The sequence below is a fragment of the Scylla paramamosain genome, chromosome 10, assembly GCF_035594125.1.
Source record: "Scylla paramamosain isolate STU-SP2022 chromosome 10, ASM3559412v1, whole genome shotgun sequence".
Classification (NCBI taxonomy): Eukaryota; Metazoa; Arthropoda; class Malacostraca; order Decapoda; family Portunidae; genus Scylla; species Scylla paramamosain.
Window position 1 is genome coordinate 18,696,537 of NC_087160.1, and position 19,169 is coordinate 18,715,705.

Genomic DNA, 19,169 nt, shown 5'->3' on the forward strand with positions numbered 1-19,169 from the left:
CTTAGCCAAAATTTTATATGAAGTGCTATGGTATGCTATAAGTACTGAAAGGGTTAGGGGTGAAGCAATTTGACACCCTTGCCATGAGCAGACTAATTCAATGTTGAGTATTGTAATTTGTATCTGGAAAGTGCAATCTGCATTCCCAGTGGATATCTCTTGAAATTCACAGATTTGTTATTCACAGAGTATTTGCTGGCAGATTGATGCAGCTCTGCATTAGATGCCCCCTTATTTTACAAGGGGTTTCTTGAGAAAAAGAAATTTTATTGGTCTTTAGAGGAAAAGATAGTTTTTTCATACATATTGGTTGTCTTTCCCCCATGGATTCAAACACAAGAAAAGTTATGCAAGTAAAAATGTAAAGTAAATAATGTAAGGCAAACAAACTCAGACATATTTTATCACAGATGTCCCACAGTTTGTTTTTTTATTTCCTAATGAATAGGTTCTGTGCACCAGACTTGGAATATTTTGTTACCTATGACATTTAGTATATATTTAATGTGTTAAATAAAGCAATCTTGCTTTTCTGCCTTGTGTTTGAATCTTGTGGAATATTTGCATTAAAAATATTACAGGAATCACAAATGTGCTCATAGGGAAAAATTGTTGATAAAGATTTATAGATTCTTGTGAATTCTAGATGCAATTTTTTACAGAAGAGATTTAGTGTTTGCTGAAAAGAATTGATAGACCATTAAATGAGAGCAGACATTGTTAGTAAAGACTTGAACATGAGATCAGATGATAGCATAATCTAGTCTGGTTTGTTGAGAGCAGTTCACTGCAATTCTTCACAGATGCATTTATTTAGGAGTACACGAATAGCTGACCAGCTTAACCATCACTGCACAGGTTCAGGCTCTGTCATCACTTGTACATATGGTACCCAACTTCTCATTTGGTATACTGCTGCATTAGTGCCAGCTCATTTTCTATGGTGATATACATTGCTGTAAATATTCCTAACAGCAATTTTTGTGTCATGGACTACTGTTCAACATAGAGCATCCCAGATCCCACCAGTGGCTTCCTGCATTCTGTCCTCAGGCTGTCATTTGATAATATGGCTACATCAGACTCAAAATAATTTGTTACTTTTTTTTTTTTTTTTTGTGTGTGTGTGTGTGTGTGTGTGTGTGTGTGTGTGTGTGTGTGTGAAAGGAAGGAAGAAAACTCATCTAACATAGTACTTTGTAAAACACTAATGCACATTGCTGAAAATTCTGATCTGTCACGTGGACAGCAATAAGTTTAAATCTTGATCCCTTACATTGTGCTCTAAGAGAACTTACTACCCAGAGAACAGTCTTATCTTCAAGACACATGTATGAGAACTGGTGATAAAGACTGGATCAGAAATTGAAATCCTTTTCTTCATAAAGATCTTCTGAAATTGAGGTATTTTCAGCAGCAAGTTTGCCATAGCTCTATATATATTTCACCTTCATATGTACAGTGATCTCAATTTAAGAATGTCTTATTAGGAAAGAGTGGTAATACCCCAGCAAGAGCTCAGAAAGAGAGATCTGAAGGGGGAAAGTTCACCAAGGATTTTGAAGATGAAGATGTGTATGGTCCTGGGAACTTGAATACTTGGGCAGACATTAAAGAGTACGACGATGAAGAAGACAGGCAGTGGTTTGAAGAGGAGAATGCCAATCTTGGTAAGTATGATGTTGTTGAAGTAAATACAGATCTGTCTTGATTTTCTGTGCCACATTGTCCTGGGGATGACTGATATGCAAGTACTGTGCTGATGACAGTGTTTTGTTTAGTGTGGGTGGCTCAGTGCAGGTAGGTGCATGGGTTAAAGGTGAATTAACTTCTACTTCCTCAGGCTTGCTAACTGGCAAGCCTGTGTGTGCTGTAGAAAAGTAAGAATTAGTGTTTGGACATTAACATTTATTCTTGTATTAACCATTTCCGGCTAAGTATTCTTGACTCAGTAAACCAAAACTGGATGCTGCTTGTAAGCTGTTTTAAATGAAATTATGAAAAGAACTAGTATGTTAATTTATCAGTCTACATGAGCAGTTACTTAGAGAAGTAAAATAAATGCATTTTTTTTTTTTTTTTTTTTACTTTTCTCATGCAATGCTTGTGATCACTGTCAAAAATGTAGGTGGCATAATGTGTAATTGGATTTACTGAAAGTTTTGATGGGAGTTACAGTATCTTTATGATGTATATTATTTAACATTCAGCTTACCTTTCCAGCTAAGAAATATGGTGGTAATTTCATCTTTGCAAAATACCTGGACTCTCAACCTGGCAGAGTTGGGTACTACTGTCAGGTAAGTTCACATGTGGCTCCCTCTTGATTTATACCTTGTGTATCTTGAGTGATCTCATACAACTTATTAATTTTTCCTGTAATCATCCAGTTTAGCAGTGATCACAAATGTCTATTGTAAGAATTGTTTGTTTGCTGATGGTTTTGATTAATTTAAATCAGAGTCTTGTTCATTGTTTGGAGAAGGTAACTACTTACATCCTTGAGTTTACTGAATTATATTGTGATTTATCAGTCAAATGTGTGTGCTATGCTAAAAATAAATTCCTGTGTGCAAAGCAAGGCAAGTGCATAAGGGGTTTTAAAGTTTTATATATTTTTATAAGAGTACATATTGATGTTGTATAGACCCACAGAAAATTAAGTTAGGAATCAAAGCTTGATGCCCATAATTAAAGTACTAAAATATTTTTATGAATAAGCAAAATTGTATTACAGTACTTGTTTGGTTGACAGAATTTTTGTGTAAAAAATTTCCCCCATTGTCAAATATGGACATGAAAGCTCTACAAGGCATAATAATTTTATGCTTGTCAGGATATGAAAACCAGGTATATTATGGTTATAGCTGTAAATAGCCAGGCTTTATTCTTACAAATATTATTAATTTATTACATTTGAAATTATATTTTAAGTGCATACATATATTGATATTTGCTAAGTATTGCATTAGTGAGTGTAAAAGTAGGGCAGATTGAGCATAATGATATATGATGGTGGGTGTTTTATTAAGTGAACACTTTCCTGTGCTACTGAGTCCTTGTAAAATCTAAGTTAATTCTTTTATTTGCATGTTACATATACTTTCATGACTATCTTATAGAGGTAAAAATCAATTAAAATTTTTCAAAACATTTTCAGCTTTGTGGTGCAGAAATGAATGCCAAGAAGTCACTGGACCTTCATTGCAGTGGGATGAAACACCTAAAGGTATCAGGGAGTACTTAGTTGGTAAGCGGTGATGGCTTCCAGAAGGGAGGGTTGGTATCCTCTATCATACCATATATCATCTTTCTCTGTCCTCTGCATTTTATGGTGGTGCTGGGATGGAGACCTGCTCACCCTTTTTTTCTATTTCCCAAGTGATTTGGAGGTGTAGTGTCAGTTTGCTTCATAGTGGTGTTTGGGTTTCTGTGCTTGCAAGTTGATTGCTGCTGAGCTTAGCTCAGCTGTAAATAAGTTCAGTTGTCCAATTGAGAAATCCTTGGCACATTATGTTGGGCCTGGATGAGGCAGCTGCATTGTGAGGTGACAACTGGTGTGAAAATGATTCCAGGACATTGAGGTGTCTTAGATCTGCAAGCCATTAAGCATAGGTTGCTGCCATTATAACTAGAGGATAAATCTCTGTTATTTGGGATTGTTGTTGTTATAATTGTCCCAATATGTTTCCCAATTGTCCTCTTGTGAGTCAGGTGGCTGCTGCCCTGTGGAACACAATCATGTCCATTTCCTTAGGGAAGCTCCTTAGCAACCATCAAATGTAGATGTAGACTTTGTTGGTAACAATTTCAAAAGTAGTTATGTAGACTTTCAGCAGGACAGTGTTTACATTAATTTCTTTGATATGTATTCTTTATTAAATGTGCTAAGTGTTAATTAATCCATCTTGTACAAGAAGGTGTTTCTAGTCACCTCAATTTATCCCTTTCACCGACCTTTTACAATGCACAGGGAATGTGCCTTTTTCTCTCTGTAACAGATGAATTATGTATCAGTACAAGGGATTTTGAAAGTGAAATAATAGTCATGCATCTACTTTTAACTGAGATACGATTTTGATCCTTGTCATTATTATGATTATCTTTGGAAACATCAATTAAATCATGAAATGTCTCAGTGAGGTTTGTCAAGTAATGGAGTTTAACATGTACCAAATAATTGACAAGATTAGTGTGCCCCCTATGACAGTATCACTGCAGATAACTGTTTTGCTGGTACATACATTATTTCTTGTATTAGTTAAGTTATACAAGCCATATCATGTTGAAAGGTTCAATTGAAAATGTTTTGGTATACATTATATGTGCATGCATATATATGTGTATGCACCTAAATTTGTATTTGCATGATTGTATGGAAACTTAAAGAAATTATTGAAATTGTTTGTGCAGTCATTATATAGGTACACAGTTGTTCCTGGTACCTTCTGATGGGAAAAACATGCCAAACAACTGGTAACAGCTGAACCCAGATGTGTTTGTGGAACTTAAGTTGCTGTCTTAACCAGTGAAAGACAGAATATTTTGAGCATCCTGTCTTGACTGGGTAAGACAGTGCAGTGAAAAATAGCTTATTGCAAAGATTCACAGAAGATGAAAGTCAAGCCTTCATTAAGAGAAAACAGAAGTGCATATCCTTTCTTCTGGAAACCATGAAGTTTTCGGACATCATTGAAAAGAAAGAAAGCTCATGTTTTCATAATGACAACTTCAGAAGCTACATATATTGGAAACAAGCTACTGTCCAAGCTACTTTTTACATTGGGAGCAAGCTACTGTCCAAGCTACTTTTTACATTGGGAGCAAGCTACTGTCCAAGCTACTTTTTACATTGGGAGCAAGCTACTGCCCAAGCTACTTTTTACATTGGGAGCAAGCTACTGTCCAAGCTACTTTTTACATTGGGAGTAAGCTACTGTCCAAGCTACCTTTAATACTGAGAGTGAGCTATTGTCCAAGCTACCTTTTAGATTTGGAGCAAAGCTACTGTCCAAGCTACAAGAGCAAGGAAATGTGGAGCATGAATTTTTTTTGTGTGTGAAAAGTTGAAATTGAGAAATTCTTGCAATTTCTGTACCTAGTGCATGCAGAAGTATTTGTTATATGATGATTTTGAAGATATTGTCGAGATGAAAGTTGAACCTCACCTACGGAAAACAGCATCACCACAGATGTCATGTGCTTCGTGAAACATCACAATTGATTGGTTTGAAGTGTTTGTGGTGTTCTTGATGGGGAAAAACCAATGCAGTTAAATCTGTATTTCATAATTTTTTCATTGTTCCTGTCAAACTGTCTTGTCCCATGCATGTGATACCATCTCCATGGCTTTGCCAGTCTGCCTTTTTCCTCTTAAATACTAGTTCACACATACTTCCATCATACAGTGTCAGCTGATGAAGTTGTGACCCACCATTTCAGATCACTGGGAACAGTTTTCATCTCCATCCTCTGTAAAACTTACGTACTAAGTTCATGCTTCCTCTCCTGTAGCATCACTGCTCAAGACTACCTTTTCTCATTCTAGTTGTCCACCTCTCTAATGCAAGAGTTAGCCAGTATTCTCAATCATTCATCCCTTTTTCTGGTAAACTGTGGGACTCCCTGCCTGTGTCTGTATTTTCTTCTTCCTGTGATTTGAACTCCTTCAAGAAAGAGATTTCAAGACTCTTATCCTCCAATTTTCAATTATTCTTTTTTGGCTTCTCTTTAAGGACTGGCACTCAAGTGGGCCCTTTTTATTTTAACTTCTTGTTGCCCTTGGCTAGTGCCCCTCTAACATAAAAAAGTTATAATAATGTGATCACATGATAACAGCAATGTTGTAGTATCTTAAGGCTGCACAAAATATTAGGGATAATTTTTTTGTCCCAGAATTTATTCTCCTGCATGTTTTTCCCCTGTGGAGTGTAAAAGTCCATATTTTTTTTAACCAAAAGGACAAAAATGGTCTGGGCCACCACAAGCAGGGTGGAGAAGCCCCATATCATTACCCTGGGGCAAGTAGGAATTGAGATTAATGAAGCTGCTACCCCTGTTGGCTGCCACAGAGCCATTACCTTTCACATCCTTGCTGCTAGCAAAGTTTTGAATGACAATAAAATTCCCTTCCCTAAACCTTGCCTTGGCAAGCAGGGAAAGATCTCCACAAAAACTGATGCACTCAAGACATACTTGATAAGAAATCCATTCTTTACATGAAGAAAAACACTTAAAACTGCTGCATAATGTGTCAGAATGTGAGTGCTTTCACAACTTGAAGCGACCCACTTGCAAAGCTGCACCAAAATTTCTCCTGTATGGCAGCTAGCATGGGCAGCAGCCTCATTGATCTTGACTCCTACTTGCCCAAAGGCAATGATATGGGCCTTCTCCATCTTGTTTGTGGTGACCCAGACCATTTTTGGCTCTCTAGTGAAAAAATGGTGGACCTTTACATTCCACAGGGGAAAAATGTGCTGGAGGGCAAGTGAGTTGCCAGTGCTTATCATATGGAGCTGGACAAACCACTTAGGTTTAACAGAGGATGGAGTTGAGAGCTGTTCACTGGAGATTTTAAATGGGGGGTCGCAACTTTATTTGCTGACACTATTTTTGTTCTCTATTTTCATTCTGATTGTCTCATTGCTCCTCTCTATTATTTCTTTCTTGTTATGAAACCTCTATATTTCCTGTGACCATTCTTTATGTCTTGAGTCTTGAACAAGGTCATATTGGTTAGAATGTAGTGTAGAACATTGTAGGATCAAAGCTACAATGCTCTGCACTTTATTCAAGCTAATATGACCTTGAAAAAAATTATGATCTTGCTTTTATTTGCTCTTAAATGGCAAGATCTCTTCAGTTCACTATTAGTGAAGCAAATCAATTTGTTCAGAACAAAATTAATCCAGATCTTGATAAATATTGGCAAAATAAGGAGAGGACCAAGTTTCTTTGACCATGAGGGTCATTGTGTTGCATACCTCACCAGAGCCTTACAGTATAACTGTCTTGCCCATGTTGCACCTTATAGATCCATTGCCCTTGCAACATTTGACATAGTTAACTAAAAGAGTACAGGTCAGTAGTCTATTCTGTTTTAATGGCTTGACCCTTAAGTGATAAATATTTTATTTAATTGATCAGAGATGATAGATGTTGAAAAGAAACTTGAGGGGTAAGTGAGGGAAAAGACTTAGGGCAACACAGGATTATAAGTAATTATATTGTAGGGTGTGTGTGTGTGCCACAATATTAACTTAAGTGGTTGTGATGAAAGAGAGAGGTACCTACATGTGTATGTGACAACAGAGATAGCACTGCTATACTCATTAAGAAAATACTAGAGAAAACAGCAGTCACAGTAAGCATGGTAGTGCCTGCATCAAATAATGTGTAGGTGGCAAAATGGGAACAGTTATATACTTGAAGTCTTTATAGTTTTATGAATTACATTGTAATCTAATGTATGTATAAAAGTAATTTATTTTCTTTTTTTTCCTTTTTTTTTTTTTTTCCAGAGAAAGGACCAGTGGGATAAAGGGGGAAAAGGTCAAGGTATGTATTTCACATTATTCCTTGAGGTAGAGAATGTTACATCAGTATCATAAATGGTGAGCAGGTAAGACATTGAAAAGGTTACTGATTGTTTCTTTGTTTCCATAGATTCTGGAGAACACAGTGGTGGGTGGCATGAGAGGGGTCCTCGCCATCAGCATAACCGTCCACCGCCACAGTCTTGGTCTGATAGGGATCACCCAAGGAGAGACCCGTATGGAGAACGCAGGCCTTTCATGCGACCATTGTCTCCAGGCCAGAGGTGATTAGCAAAATGAAGTTGCCTTAAAAGTTTTGTGACCTGGAAGAAAGTACTCATCATCTAATATGAACTTTAACTTTTGAGAAGGAAGAATAACAAAGGTTATCATCATCATCATCATCAATAACAGTTTCTGCATCTTATTCAACATTTATGTTTTCCCTCATAGGGTTGAATGGCTAAAAACTCTTCCATTTTTTTTTTTTCAGTTGTAGACTGTATGTTCTTTAATTCAACCCTTTCATATCCTCCTACCCACACAATCTCCATGTTTTCTTTGGTCTCCCCACTGATCTTCAAACAGCTCCCAACCTTGATATTCTTTCAAGCATAATGTATGGTGATGAAAGGAATTAAATTTTATGGGTAAACTATACTGTCCTGATTGATGGTACTGACAGCTGTACCTTTATTTTGTGTATCTGCTAGAAACTTTTCAATGATAATTAGATAACAAATCATTGAATATTTGCTCAAGTTTTTATAAAGATTTTAATTTAGCACATATTAGAAAGTTTTCAGTTTTTGATGTCATTAATGACATTTTGTTCTCACATTATAACCAAACTGTCACCCTTTAGATGTAAACAAAAGCTAACCTGAGCTTCTGAGAAATAAGTGATACATTTATTTCCAGGCACAATGACAGAGGTTACTTTGACAGAAGAGGTGGCTATGATAGGTATTCAGATGGCTACTATGATGACTACTACAGGAATGACACTGGACCATATAGACACCCATATGACAGAGGTAAGTTCAGTGTGTTTGGGGGTGGTGTGGGCAAGAGAGAGGAGAATGGAAAATGAAAGTAGAGGTTTATTGTCAGTAATTCAGTGGAAAGAAAGGATCTGTGTGAGGTTGCTGTGTGACTTGCCACAGGCAAGTAAAGGGTGACTGAAGAAGGAACATATAGGGCCTGGAGAAAACAGGAGGCAAAGGAAAAGGATAGGTTGGCACATGAGGAAATTAATGTGTTATGTTAATAATAGTAATACTTAACCCTTTCACTGCTGGACAATTTTTCTTATAATCATTTACGACTTTCTAAAGACTCATTTTGTACCACAGTTCCCTTAAATAACTGTAGCAGCCCCTGCTGTAATGAGGTAAGCAACACAAACAAAAAAATGAGAAAAGATTGTTTGAAAGTCCCACTCCACATCCAGCCACACCTGTACTACCTCGCTTCAGCACTGGTACCTGAAGTGAGACAAGTGACCATACTTAACATTTGTTTCAAAACTGTCAAAAGCTGCTTTCTTGTTTGTTGTTTAGATTGATGATACAAAATACAATGGAAATATTATTACCATATTAAAACTTATAATAAAATAATAAGAAAAGGCAGCATTATATGTATGTGTGTCATATGGGTAAGTGAATGTCACTGATTGGTATTGTTTGTCTTGTAAGCTGTAATATTTTCAATAATGTAGGATGAAAATGAAAATATGTTACCTTATTTGGTGATACTTTAGAAGCCTTTGGCAATGTGAGGCCATGGTGGCAAACATTGTTTATCAGTTATGGTACATCCTAATGCAACTCTTATTAGAATTTGAGACTCACAATAATTAATTTTGTTCAAAGGGAGTTAAAAGACAGTTTTTCTAAAATTATTTCCTATTGTAATGCTAACTTAATATTAATGGGCATAGGCTTCATTTTCTTCATTCATTGGCTTCTTTCTCATTCCTGAGGGTGAAATAAGGCTCAGATTGTCACCAGAATCACTATCATCCATGATTGCTTACCAAAAAGAGGAAACTGTAAAGAGTGAGAAAACATTCCCTTCAGTAATACTGGCTTGGGGAGACTGACGTACATCCACACTCCCACTGGCTTGGAGGTGGTGACTCACCATAATCTTACACGCTGATTGGTCACAGTGCCTCTCTTGGGTGCTTGCCTCTCTTCAGCACCAAATGTCTTACCATGCATCTATCAGTGGAAAAAAGTTGAGTTTTTATGTCAGATTTTGACTTATTGACTTAACCTTTGGAGTTTTTATGTCAGATTTTGACTTATTGACTTAACCTTTGGACTTACAGAATATTTCACTTACCTCATAAGAGAGAGATTGAGTGAGACTACTTACTGCATGTGGCAACTCAATTTCAACCCGGGTGTTGCTTACCTCACTACAGGAGGGCTACCACAATTTGTGTAAAAAAAAAAAAAAAAAAAAAGGAAAAAGAAACAACATCTATTCTCTCATTTTCTTGTGTGTGGCCATGCAAACTACTTCTTTACAGAGCTTTGAAAACTTACACAAGACAACCATTTAATGGATGGACGTCAGAGGAAAGAATGGATTTGAAAACTTACACAAGACAACCATTTAATGGATGGAAGTCAGAGGAAAGAATGGATTTGAAAACTTACACAAGACAACCATTTAATGGATGGAACTTATGAGGAAAGAATGGGCTGTGGGATTTAGTAAATAGTTGCATTAGGGGAGACTGAAGCAATCTAGAAGTTGAGCTACATGAAGCACTCATAATATACACACCCACCAAAAAATAAGGGAGGCCCCATGTATAGGGTAGAGTTTCCTTAGTAAAATAGCAGAAACTGATCCACATAAATACATTTACAGATCCATATGAAAGGAGGGGAAGCCCACGCGATGTGAGGCATGACTTTGATCGCCGTCCAGGTCCAGCAAGGAGGTAGCTTTGATGTGGTGTTCCCTTTACAAGTGTATTGATACAGTGGAGCATAAGGGTTAATGCATCTGCTCTTCAATCAGAGATGATGAACTTTGGTCCATTGGCTCAAGTAGATGTTTCAGGCATCATGTAAGGATTGTGGAAGAGATGAAAAGTACATTCATAGAACTTGCAATGTGTTTTCCAGGGAGTCTGCCGAGCGATACCCAAGGGACCGCTACAACCCTTACTTGCGCCGGGAAGCCCCACCGCCCCCAGTGATCAGCAGCCCAGCAGCACCTGAAAAGCCCGCAGCCCCTCAAGTACTACCATCTGTGGATACAACAGCGATGCTCTTTGAGGGCATTTCTGATGGTTCTTGTGGTGAACTTCTGAAAAAGTTGGTGAGTGTTTCAGGTCTTCAGAATGATCAGACATTGGAGATTTTTACAATAAGTCAGTGGACACTCAGTGACTTTAGTGTTAATTTTCTTGCATCCATAAATAATAGTGACATATGGCTTAGTGTTTTCATGTATTCAATCAAACTCAATCAACTTCTGTTTGTTAACCTTGACAAAATTTTAAAAAATCTTTTGACCCGTGTTTTGAAAAGTCTATTTTGTTTTACTATTTCAGTCTGTATGCAGAGTAAAGAGTAAGGAAGATACAGCCCTTGCTGCAAATGTTGCCAGCTACCTTGTTGTCTCTCTTAGAGACTACTACAACAAAATTGGTCCTCCCACTATTGTGCACGTGAGTAAAACTATTTCTTTTCAATATTCTTACATTATCTGGTGTTAAGGTAAGGTGTACTGGATCTGTAATGATTTTTGGAGCATTTACTGATTAAACAGTTGCAAGAGAACTATTGACAAAATAGAATTTGCATGTTGTGTTTCTGAAGCTGTAGAAAGCCTTTAACAGAATAGGCTGTTTGTGAAGAAGTTATTCCACCATATGTTTTGAAATTCATTCTGAATGATTATTCATTCATTTATTTTTATCTTTTTTTTCAGATATTGGATGAAATTATTCTCAAGATAAATATAATGAAAGATCTGCAGAAGTAAGATGTAAACCATAGCAATACCTACCCACTTTTAGACTAAGATGTACTGAGCTGCCTGCATGCATGTGGTGTGGATTCCTCCAGTGGTAAGGGAATTATATGAACTGAGTTAAGGTATTATTAGCATTAAATAATTTAATAATGAATAATTTTAAGCATTCCAGTAAAGAAAGTTAGTGTTTTTTGTGACACTGCTTAGTATTTTCATGGATCAAAAACAAATGGGTTATCACAGTTTCTATTCTTGAAATGAGGTACGGTTGTGTAAAGAAGTGATTTCATAATTACAAAATGTTTCAGACAAAAAATCTATACCAGACAACAACCTCCACCTGTCACATCCTCAATTCCTCTTGGTTTTTATGTAGCTCCTAATATAAAGTAGTTCACTAGTCCCCATATTAATTTCTCTTTCACATGTAGACATGAAATTTACTAGATTTTGTGACATCATTGCTTGGGGCAACTGCACATAATTTTTGACATTGTTTTGGAAGGTGTTGAGAAAGCATCACTAGTTGTTGACACAGCTAGGAGAGATAAGCCAGGCTGTGTACAGTACACATGCAGCTTTCAAGACTTTATCACAAGTTTTGTCACAGATGAGAGTAAGGACTCTGCCTCTAAAGGGGTGTTGTTTTTTACCTTTTAGATAATATTGCAGTTTTACAAGATCTTTGTGCTGTTAATCATTGCTTCTGCAACGTGTATAAAAAATAGATACTTTATGGATAGAAAGGACAAATATCAGTGATTTCTTTCCTTGATAGTTGTGTATTATTTCAGTTTGTCAGGAGCTTGATACGTACAATGACGGATAGGTCTTAGTCATCGTTATTTTTGTAATTGTAGGTTTAGTCATACTTACAGTGTCATTCTGTACCTGAGACTGCAACACTGTAAACAAAACTCATGCTCCAGGAGGCTGTTTTGCCTAATAATAAATGTATTAACAATTGAAGCATTTTTGTATTTTCAGAAACAAAAGTGGCAATGAACTATTTACATCAGGTGGTGGTTTGGTGTTCTGTCAGTGGGGATGGATGTTATTCACCTCTTACAGACAGTTATTGTTGTATTTCTACCATGAACTCATCATCAGTGTGTGTGTGTGTGTGTGTGTGTGTGTGTGTGTTTTGTCTGCAGTTTGCTCCTTTTGCCATCAAGGGCTGTGTTCACCAGAATTATTTTTAAAATGAGACATTCAGTTTGTGCTTTAATAAAATCAACAAAATTTTTTGAACAAGGATTTCTCTTTGCCCAAGGCAATCCTGTTGATTCCCTAGGGGACATTCCCTGTATAGAAATACCTTTAATGACTTGGTCATGACAAAGGAAGAGATCTCTCATGATGAGCTGAGAACTGATTGTTACTGTGCATAGGCTAGTATTAGAACAGTAACCCATCATTTCAAAGTTGGGAGTGATGGTGTTGCAAACGAAGTGTATATATATACACGAGTGTGTGTGTATATATATATATATATATATATATATATATATATATATATATATATATATATATATATATATATATATATATATATATATATATATATACACACACACACACACACACACACAAAGTTTTTAAAAAATTCTGAAACTCAAGACTACTGGTCACAAACCTGAGTAGGATCTTAATCCTATCAAGTATGAAATGTAAACAAACAGCAAATGGAGAATGTGTATTTACCTAGTTGTGTTTTTACAGGAAAAGAGCTATGCTCGTGCTGTCCTGTCTCCATATCTATAAGCATCCAGCTTAACTTTAAATTCATGAATATTTGTTGCTTGTACTACTGTTTCATCTAAGTTGTTCCATATTTTTATGCTTCTATTTGGGAAACCATATTTCTTGATATCTCTTCTACTTGCTGTTTTCCTCAATTTCACTCCATGTCCTCTTGTATCTCTTGAGTCCCCACACAAATAAGTCCTCTTTGTCTGCTTGATCCTTACTCTTTAAAGCTCTGTATATAGCAATCAGCTCCCCACTTTCTCATCTCTCTTGTAATGATGGAAGCTTCAATCTCCTTAATCTTTCTTCATAGGTTAAATCTCTCAAACTTGGTGCCAATTTGGTTGGATCCTTTCTATTTTCCCTATTTCCTTTTTATTATGGGGTGACCAAACAATTGTGGCATATTCCAGTTTTGGTTAAATCACATATTCCATCAACTTTTTCATCGTCCCTTCATCCATGTAAGCAAATGCCCCTTTCATCTTTCTTAGTAACTCATAGGTTTCCCCAACTATTTTGTTTACATGTTTTTCGGGTGATAAATTATCACTTATTGTAATTACCAATTCTTTTTGTTCTTTGGTTTTCTTAATTTTCACTTCTCCCATGGTGTAGGAACTTGTCAGTTCTCTTTTGCTTTTTCCTAATTCGATCACCTTGCATTTCTTTGCATTGAATTCCATTTCCCATTTCTTACTCCATTTATATATCTTATATGTCTTGTTTAGATCTTTCTGTAATATTTCACAATCCATATTGTTTTCCATTTCACATCACCTGCAAACAGACACATAACTCAACCTCATCCACCATATCGTTGATATACACCAGAAACATTACGGGGGCTAAAACTGCCTGTGGTACTCCACTTGTAACTCTACACCATTCGGATTTTTCTCCCTTTATTACTGTTCTCATTTCTCTGTCCCTCAAGAAGTCTTTAATCCAATTCAGTGTGTTGCCTTGCAAACCCCCTATATTTTTAATTTTCCATAGCAGTCTCTGGTGTGGTACCTTATCAAATGCTTTTTTCAGGTCTAAATAAACACAGTCTGCCCAACCCTCCCTCTCATGAATTATATCTATTGCTCTACTATAAAAGCTCACTAAATTCGTGACACAAGATCTTCCACTTCTGAAACCAAATTGTCTGTCAGTCAGTGTATGTGTTTCTTCTAAATATTCCATCCATCTGTTTTTAACTATTCTTTCAGCTATTTTTGCCACCAGACTTGTTAGGAACACTGGTCTGTAATTTAATGGATCTTCTTTATTACCTCCTTTAAAAATGGGCACAATATTGGCTCTCATCCAGTCTAGAGGGATTTTTCTTCCTTAAAAGAACATACTATGGTATTGTGTATACTTCCTGCCAGTTGTTTACAACATTCCTTAAGTATCCAGTTGACACTCCATCTGGTCCTTGAGCCTTACTTACATCCAATTCTTTCATAATCTTAATTTCACTTATGTCCACCTGTATCTCTCTCATCACATTGTCTCTGTGCCATACTCTTTCTTCAAATTTGCTTTATTTGGTGAATACTGACTGGAAGCACTTGTTCATTAATTGTGCATGTAACTGTGTATCTTCATATGTAATGTCATCTTTCATTAATTTATCTCTTGTTTGCTTGTTTTTCATCTTCCCATTCACACATCTGAAGAATAACTTCAGCTCATCTTTGCATTTGTTAACTATATCTTTCTCATAATTCCTTTCTTCTTCTCTCAGGATTCTGATATATTCGTTTCTTGCCTTCTTGAATTCTTCCCATTTCTCAATTCCTACTTTTTTCTCCATCTATTCCATGCTGCTTCTTTTTCTTTTTTTGCTGTTATACATCTCATATTAAACCAGTCTTTTTTTTCTTTTTTACTTTCTTTATTTTGATCTTCGGTACATATCTACTGACCCCTTCATTTTAAATTTCCATGAATATATCCCACTTTTCCTGCATATTACTTGCCATGAACAGTTGTTTCCATTTAGCCTCCGCAAAATATTCCCTTGACCTGATAAAATCTGCTTTCCTGTAATCATATCTCCCATTCTTGTAAATTTCATTCCTATTTTCTATTGAACCACTGCCTATACTGAATTCAATTAATATGGTCACTTTTACCTAGTGGGAACTGATAATTTATTCCTTCAGTGATGTCCATTTCCTTTGTAAACAACAAATCTAGCCTAGATGCCCGTTCATTACTGCCAAATCTTGTATTTTCTCCTATCCATTGGGTCATAGTATTTGTCATTATTAAATTTAAAAGCATATATCCCCATGACTCTTCTCCTCCGTCCATGGTCCACTCTTCCCAGCATACCTCTTTGCAATTAAGCGTTATATTATTACTTTCCACCAGTATTCTCTCCAAATAGTTACTAGTATCTCTTAACAGTAATTTATAATTCTCTTGTGTTCATGCATTCGTCTTTGGGGGTACATAAGCCACTGCAAAATCTCTTCTTCCTCCTCCCTTCCTTTTTGTTTTTATTATAATTACTTCTGCCATTCCTTCTCCCATTTCTTCCACTGTTATACTCTTCTTTGTAAGTAACGTGACTCCTCCCCTTTTCTTATTATTTCTATGTTTTATCCACACATTATAATTACTATTACCAATTCTTATATTTTCTGTTGTCTCATTTAATTCAACTTAAATAATACCTATGATGTTGGGCTGCTTTATCTTAATATAATTATTCAGTTCTTGTAATGTTGGTATTGAACTATTTATATTTGCATATGCCACTGTCCACTTTATATTTTTCCATACGTTATTTACATTTTTTTATTTATTTATTTTTTTTTTATTTATTTATTTTTTTTTTTGTCAGATACCACTTCCTGAGCCTCTCGTTTTTTACCTTCCAATGGAACTTTTTCTTCTCTTCCTCCGTTCTGTTCTCGTTTTTTGCCTTTCCTTCTTTTATTAGATCGTTTACCTTGAGTCTCTCCTCCTCATTCATGTCCCTCTTTGTCCAAACTTTCCTGTATTGCTCTATCTTGTCCAGTTTCCACACATACGATATCACTTCCGTGGCTGTTGTTTGTGCCCTAAATTTTACTTTCAGTGGTCACTCTCCTCCTGTATTCTTCCCCAGTCTATGTATTTCCTGAATTTCACTTATCCAGTCCTCACCTCTATATTTCTTACAACATCCTCTGCTACCTTTTTTTTTTTTTTTTTTTTTTTTCCATACTGTATCTTACTGGCTTTGTTTCCTCTTTTAATCCATATATAACAATACATTTCTTTTTGTCCACTGTGTCCCTTACCATCAATTCCTTCTGTTTGATCACTTTCACAATTTCCTTACTTAAATCTGTCTTTTCCTTCTTTTGTGCTTCTATGATTTCTGTAAAGTTAACTTTTTCTGCCTCATTTTCCTTCCGCCAGATTTGATGTTCACTTTTCATCCCTGTCACTTAATTTTCCTGTTTTTTAACAGTATCATTGTTTTCCTTCAATTTTGTTTTTATATTGGCACTGATTTCAGTTCTTTGTTTTCCTCTTCCAGGTCATGTTTTTTTCTAGTTTTTCACTCTTTCAATGAGATCACTGATCATCCCTTCCATTAAAACCACTTTCTTTCCTTGCATTTTTCCATGTAGTTCATTGTCTTCCACAAATCCTGGGAATGGTGACCCTGTTGGCAACATTCCACTCCCACCTATGGCGTCCGCCTTGCTGGACCTTTTACTCATTTTATTACACCTATTATTACTTAAATTTTCCCTTATTTTTTTATTTCTGGAGACAGAACAACTTTACTTGAGCACAGCTCCTAACTGTGAACACATTCTAGGCTCCGAGTGGTGGCCGTGGTCAAGCAAAATCTTCCTCTGCTGGAGCTTGGATCGCTGCTTGTTTACTTGACGATGAGTCATGTGTGTGTGTGTGTGTGTGTGTGTGTGTGTGATAGCCCATACATAGATGTGTGAAGGACTAGAAGCAAGCTAGTGATGTTATTACAGGATATAGGAAAACATTCAATGTTGTTATAGGATATAGGAAAACATTCAACTTGAATTTAATACTGCCTTTATTTGCTTAGCATTTTCCACAGTCAAATCTTTGTTTCTGTACTAATTGATTATTGTCAAATTGATTATTGATATTGTAATTAGCCATACCTGAGTGAGCTGTATCTGATGTGTAGTTCCAATATTATTTATAATTAGAAAATACCAATGATTGTGTTGGCTAACACATGCTCCCATTACATTATCATGTCACATTAATATGGAAAGGGATATAGACATACATACACTGGGTGTTCCGTGAGGAAAGTCACACTCACAAATGAAAGATCGACTCATTCTCTCTCAAAAATGTTCTATGATCAAATTGACCTGTATTGTGGTGTGTGTGATTGTATAAAATGTGTGTTAATTGAATCTTGAGCAATATCATTGTGAGATGGCAGATCTCTCTCTCTCTCTCTCTCTCTCTCTCTCTCTCTCTCTCTCTCTCTCTCTCTCTCTCTCTCTCTCTCTCTCTCTCTCTCTCTCTCTCTCTCTCTCTCTCTCTCTCTCTCTCTCTCTCTCAGGAAAAATTGGTTTGATTCACTAACATGGTAACTAAACATTCATATGCAGAGAGTGAAGAATAACAAAGAACAATTAGGTTTTACAAACAAGGAGTGTAGTTTCTTAAAGAGTGATATAACAATCCTGAGAGTTGACCATACTGAAGTTTTGCAAAGGATCTTATTTACACTGCCCTGGACCTATGTACTACTGTGGGGAATGTAAATGAAACCAGCCTTAGTATAAGACTTGCTGCAAGAGTGGTAAATAGGAAATCTGCTTGTCTACATTGTGTACTACAAAGGCAAGTCAAGAAATATGCTGAGCTGCACATATCATAGGTGTGGAAGACAGCAGAGGATACATTTTCATGAACATGGATTCCTGTTTGTCAAACATATTGAATAAAATAAAAAGCCAGAAAGTTGTCATTGACCAGAACCTGACATACGGGTGGAGATACTGTAACATAGTAGAGACAATGGTAGGTCTTTTTGAATACATAGAAAGACTTCTCTTGCAGCAACAGTAGTAAGCGTAACAATCTATGCTGCACCAAGACCATAAGTGTCATAGTGAAAAGCTTTTAAGTCAGCTGACCTGTACTTTCATTATTCTACCTTAACATCTGCAACTCAATCACAACAGTTGGGAATTCAATATAGACCTTTGTCTGTTCACCATTCAAGGTATGGAGTACACCATTCCGGGTCTTTTGTGGCAAGCACACACACACAAAGAAACACAGAAGTGAGTGTCACGTGACAAAAGATGTGGGTTTAACTAGACTGGTTAAATAAGTATATTACTTCACAAACTTTTCTATTATGGAAAAGGATAAAGGAGGAGAAAGATGTAATATACAGCTACTACTGAAGAGAAATAAAAATGCTTGTTGGTTGGAAGATAAAACTGTAAACCTCACACTTCTACAGGACCACACAATCATATAAGATGAGCTGGCATTCTGCTGCTGGGCTACAAGATCACAACCCCTCAACCTACATTTTATTCTCTGTTAAGTGATCAGAAGCTACACCATGAATGAAGACAAGCACACACTCTCTCTCCCAAAAGGGATTCATATCCAAGTCTTATAGGAGTGGAAAGCCAACAGTTCAGCTCTCATGTGTGGGTTTGTGTGTGTGCTTGCTACAAGAGGCTTTGGTCTTCTTAAAGGGTAAATGGAGAAAGATATAATGGTTTGAAAATGCATTACACAACAAATATAACCATGCTAGCTTCTAACTGTTACAAACCAATCAATAATTATTATGCAACAAGACAGAGGAGAAAAAAATTCCCTAAAATACTATAAAATGTCTCGGCAATCCCT

The 19,169-nt window shown here is 36.3% G+C and overlaps 1 protein-coding gene across 5 annotated transcripts in view; it reads left to right on the forward strand.

The window, feature by feature from the left end:
• The window catches only part of LOC135104294 (uncharacterized), a 30,643-nt gene extending 12,816 nt beyond the window's left edge, over positions 1 to 17,827 (forward strand). For 3 of the 5 annotated variants that reach the window (XM_064011511.1, XM_064011510.1, XM_064011512.1), the window contains exons 4-13: positions 1,491 to 1,670; positions 2,224 to 2,300; positions 3,161 to 3,229; positions 7,524 to 7,560; positions 7,669 to 7,822; positions 8,460 to 8,575; positions 10,428 to 10,500; positions 10,688 to 10,883; positions 11,119 to 11,235; positions 11,499 to 17,827. In XM_064011511.1, the coding sequence (XP_063867581.1) occupies positions 1,491 to 1,670; positions 2,224 to 2,300; positions 3,161 to 3,229; positions 7,524 to 7,560; positions 7,669 to 7,822; positions 8,460 to 8,575; positions 10,428 to 10,500; positions 10,688 to 10,883; positions 11,119 to 11,235; positions 11,499 to 11,552 (1,073 nt within the window). In that variant the 3' untranslated portion in view covers positions 11,553 to 17,827. The remainder of the gene's footprint in view (positions 1 to 1,490; positions 1,671 to 2,223; positions 2,301 to 3,160; positions 3,230 to 7,523; positions 7,561 to 7,668; positions 7,823 to 8,459; positions 8,576 to 10,427; positions 10,501 to 10,687; positions 10,884 to 11,118; positions 11,236 to 11,498) is intronic. The other 2 variants (XR_010270364.1, XR_010270365.1) reach the window with 2 other exon arrangements.
• The last annotated feature ends 1,342 nt before the right edge of the window (positions 17,828 to 19,169 follow it).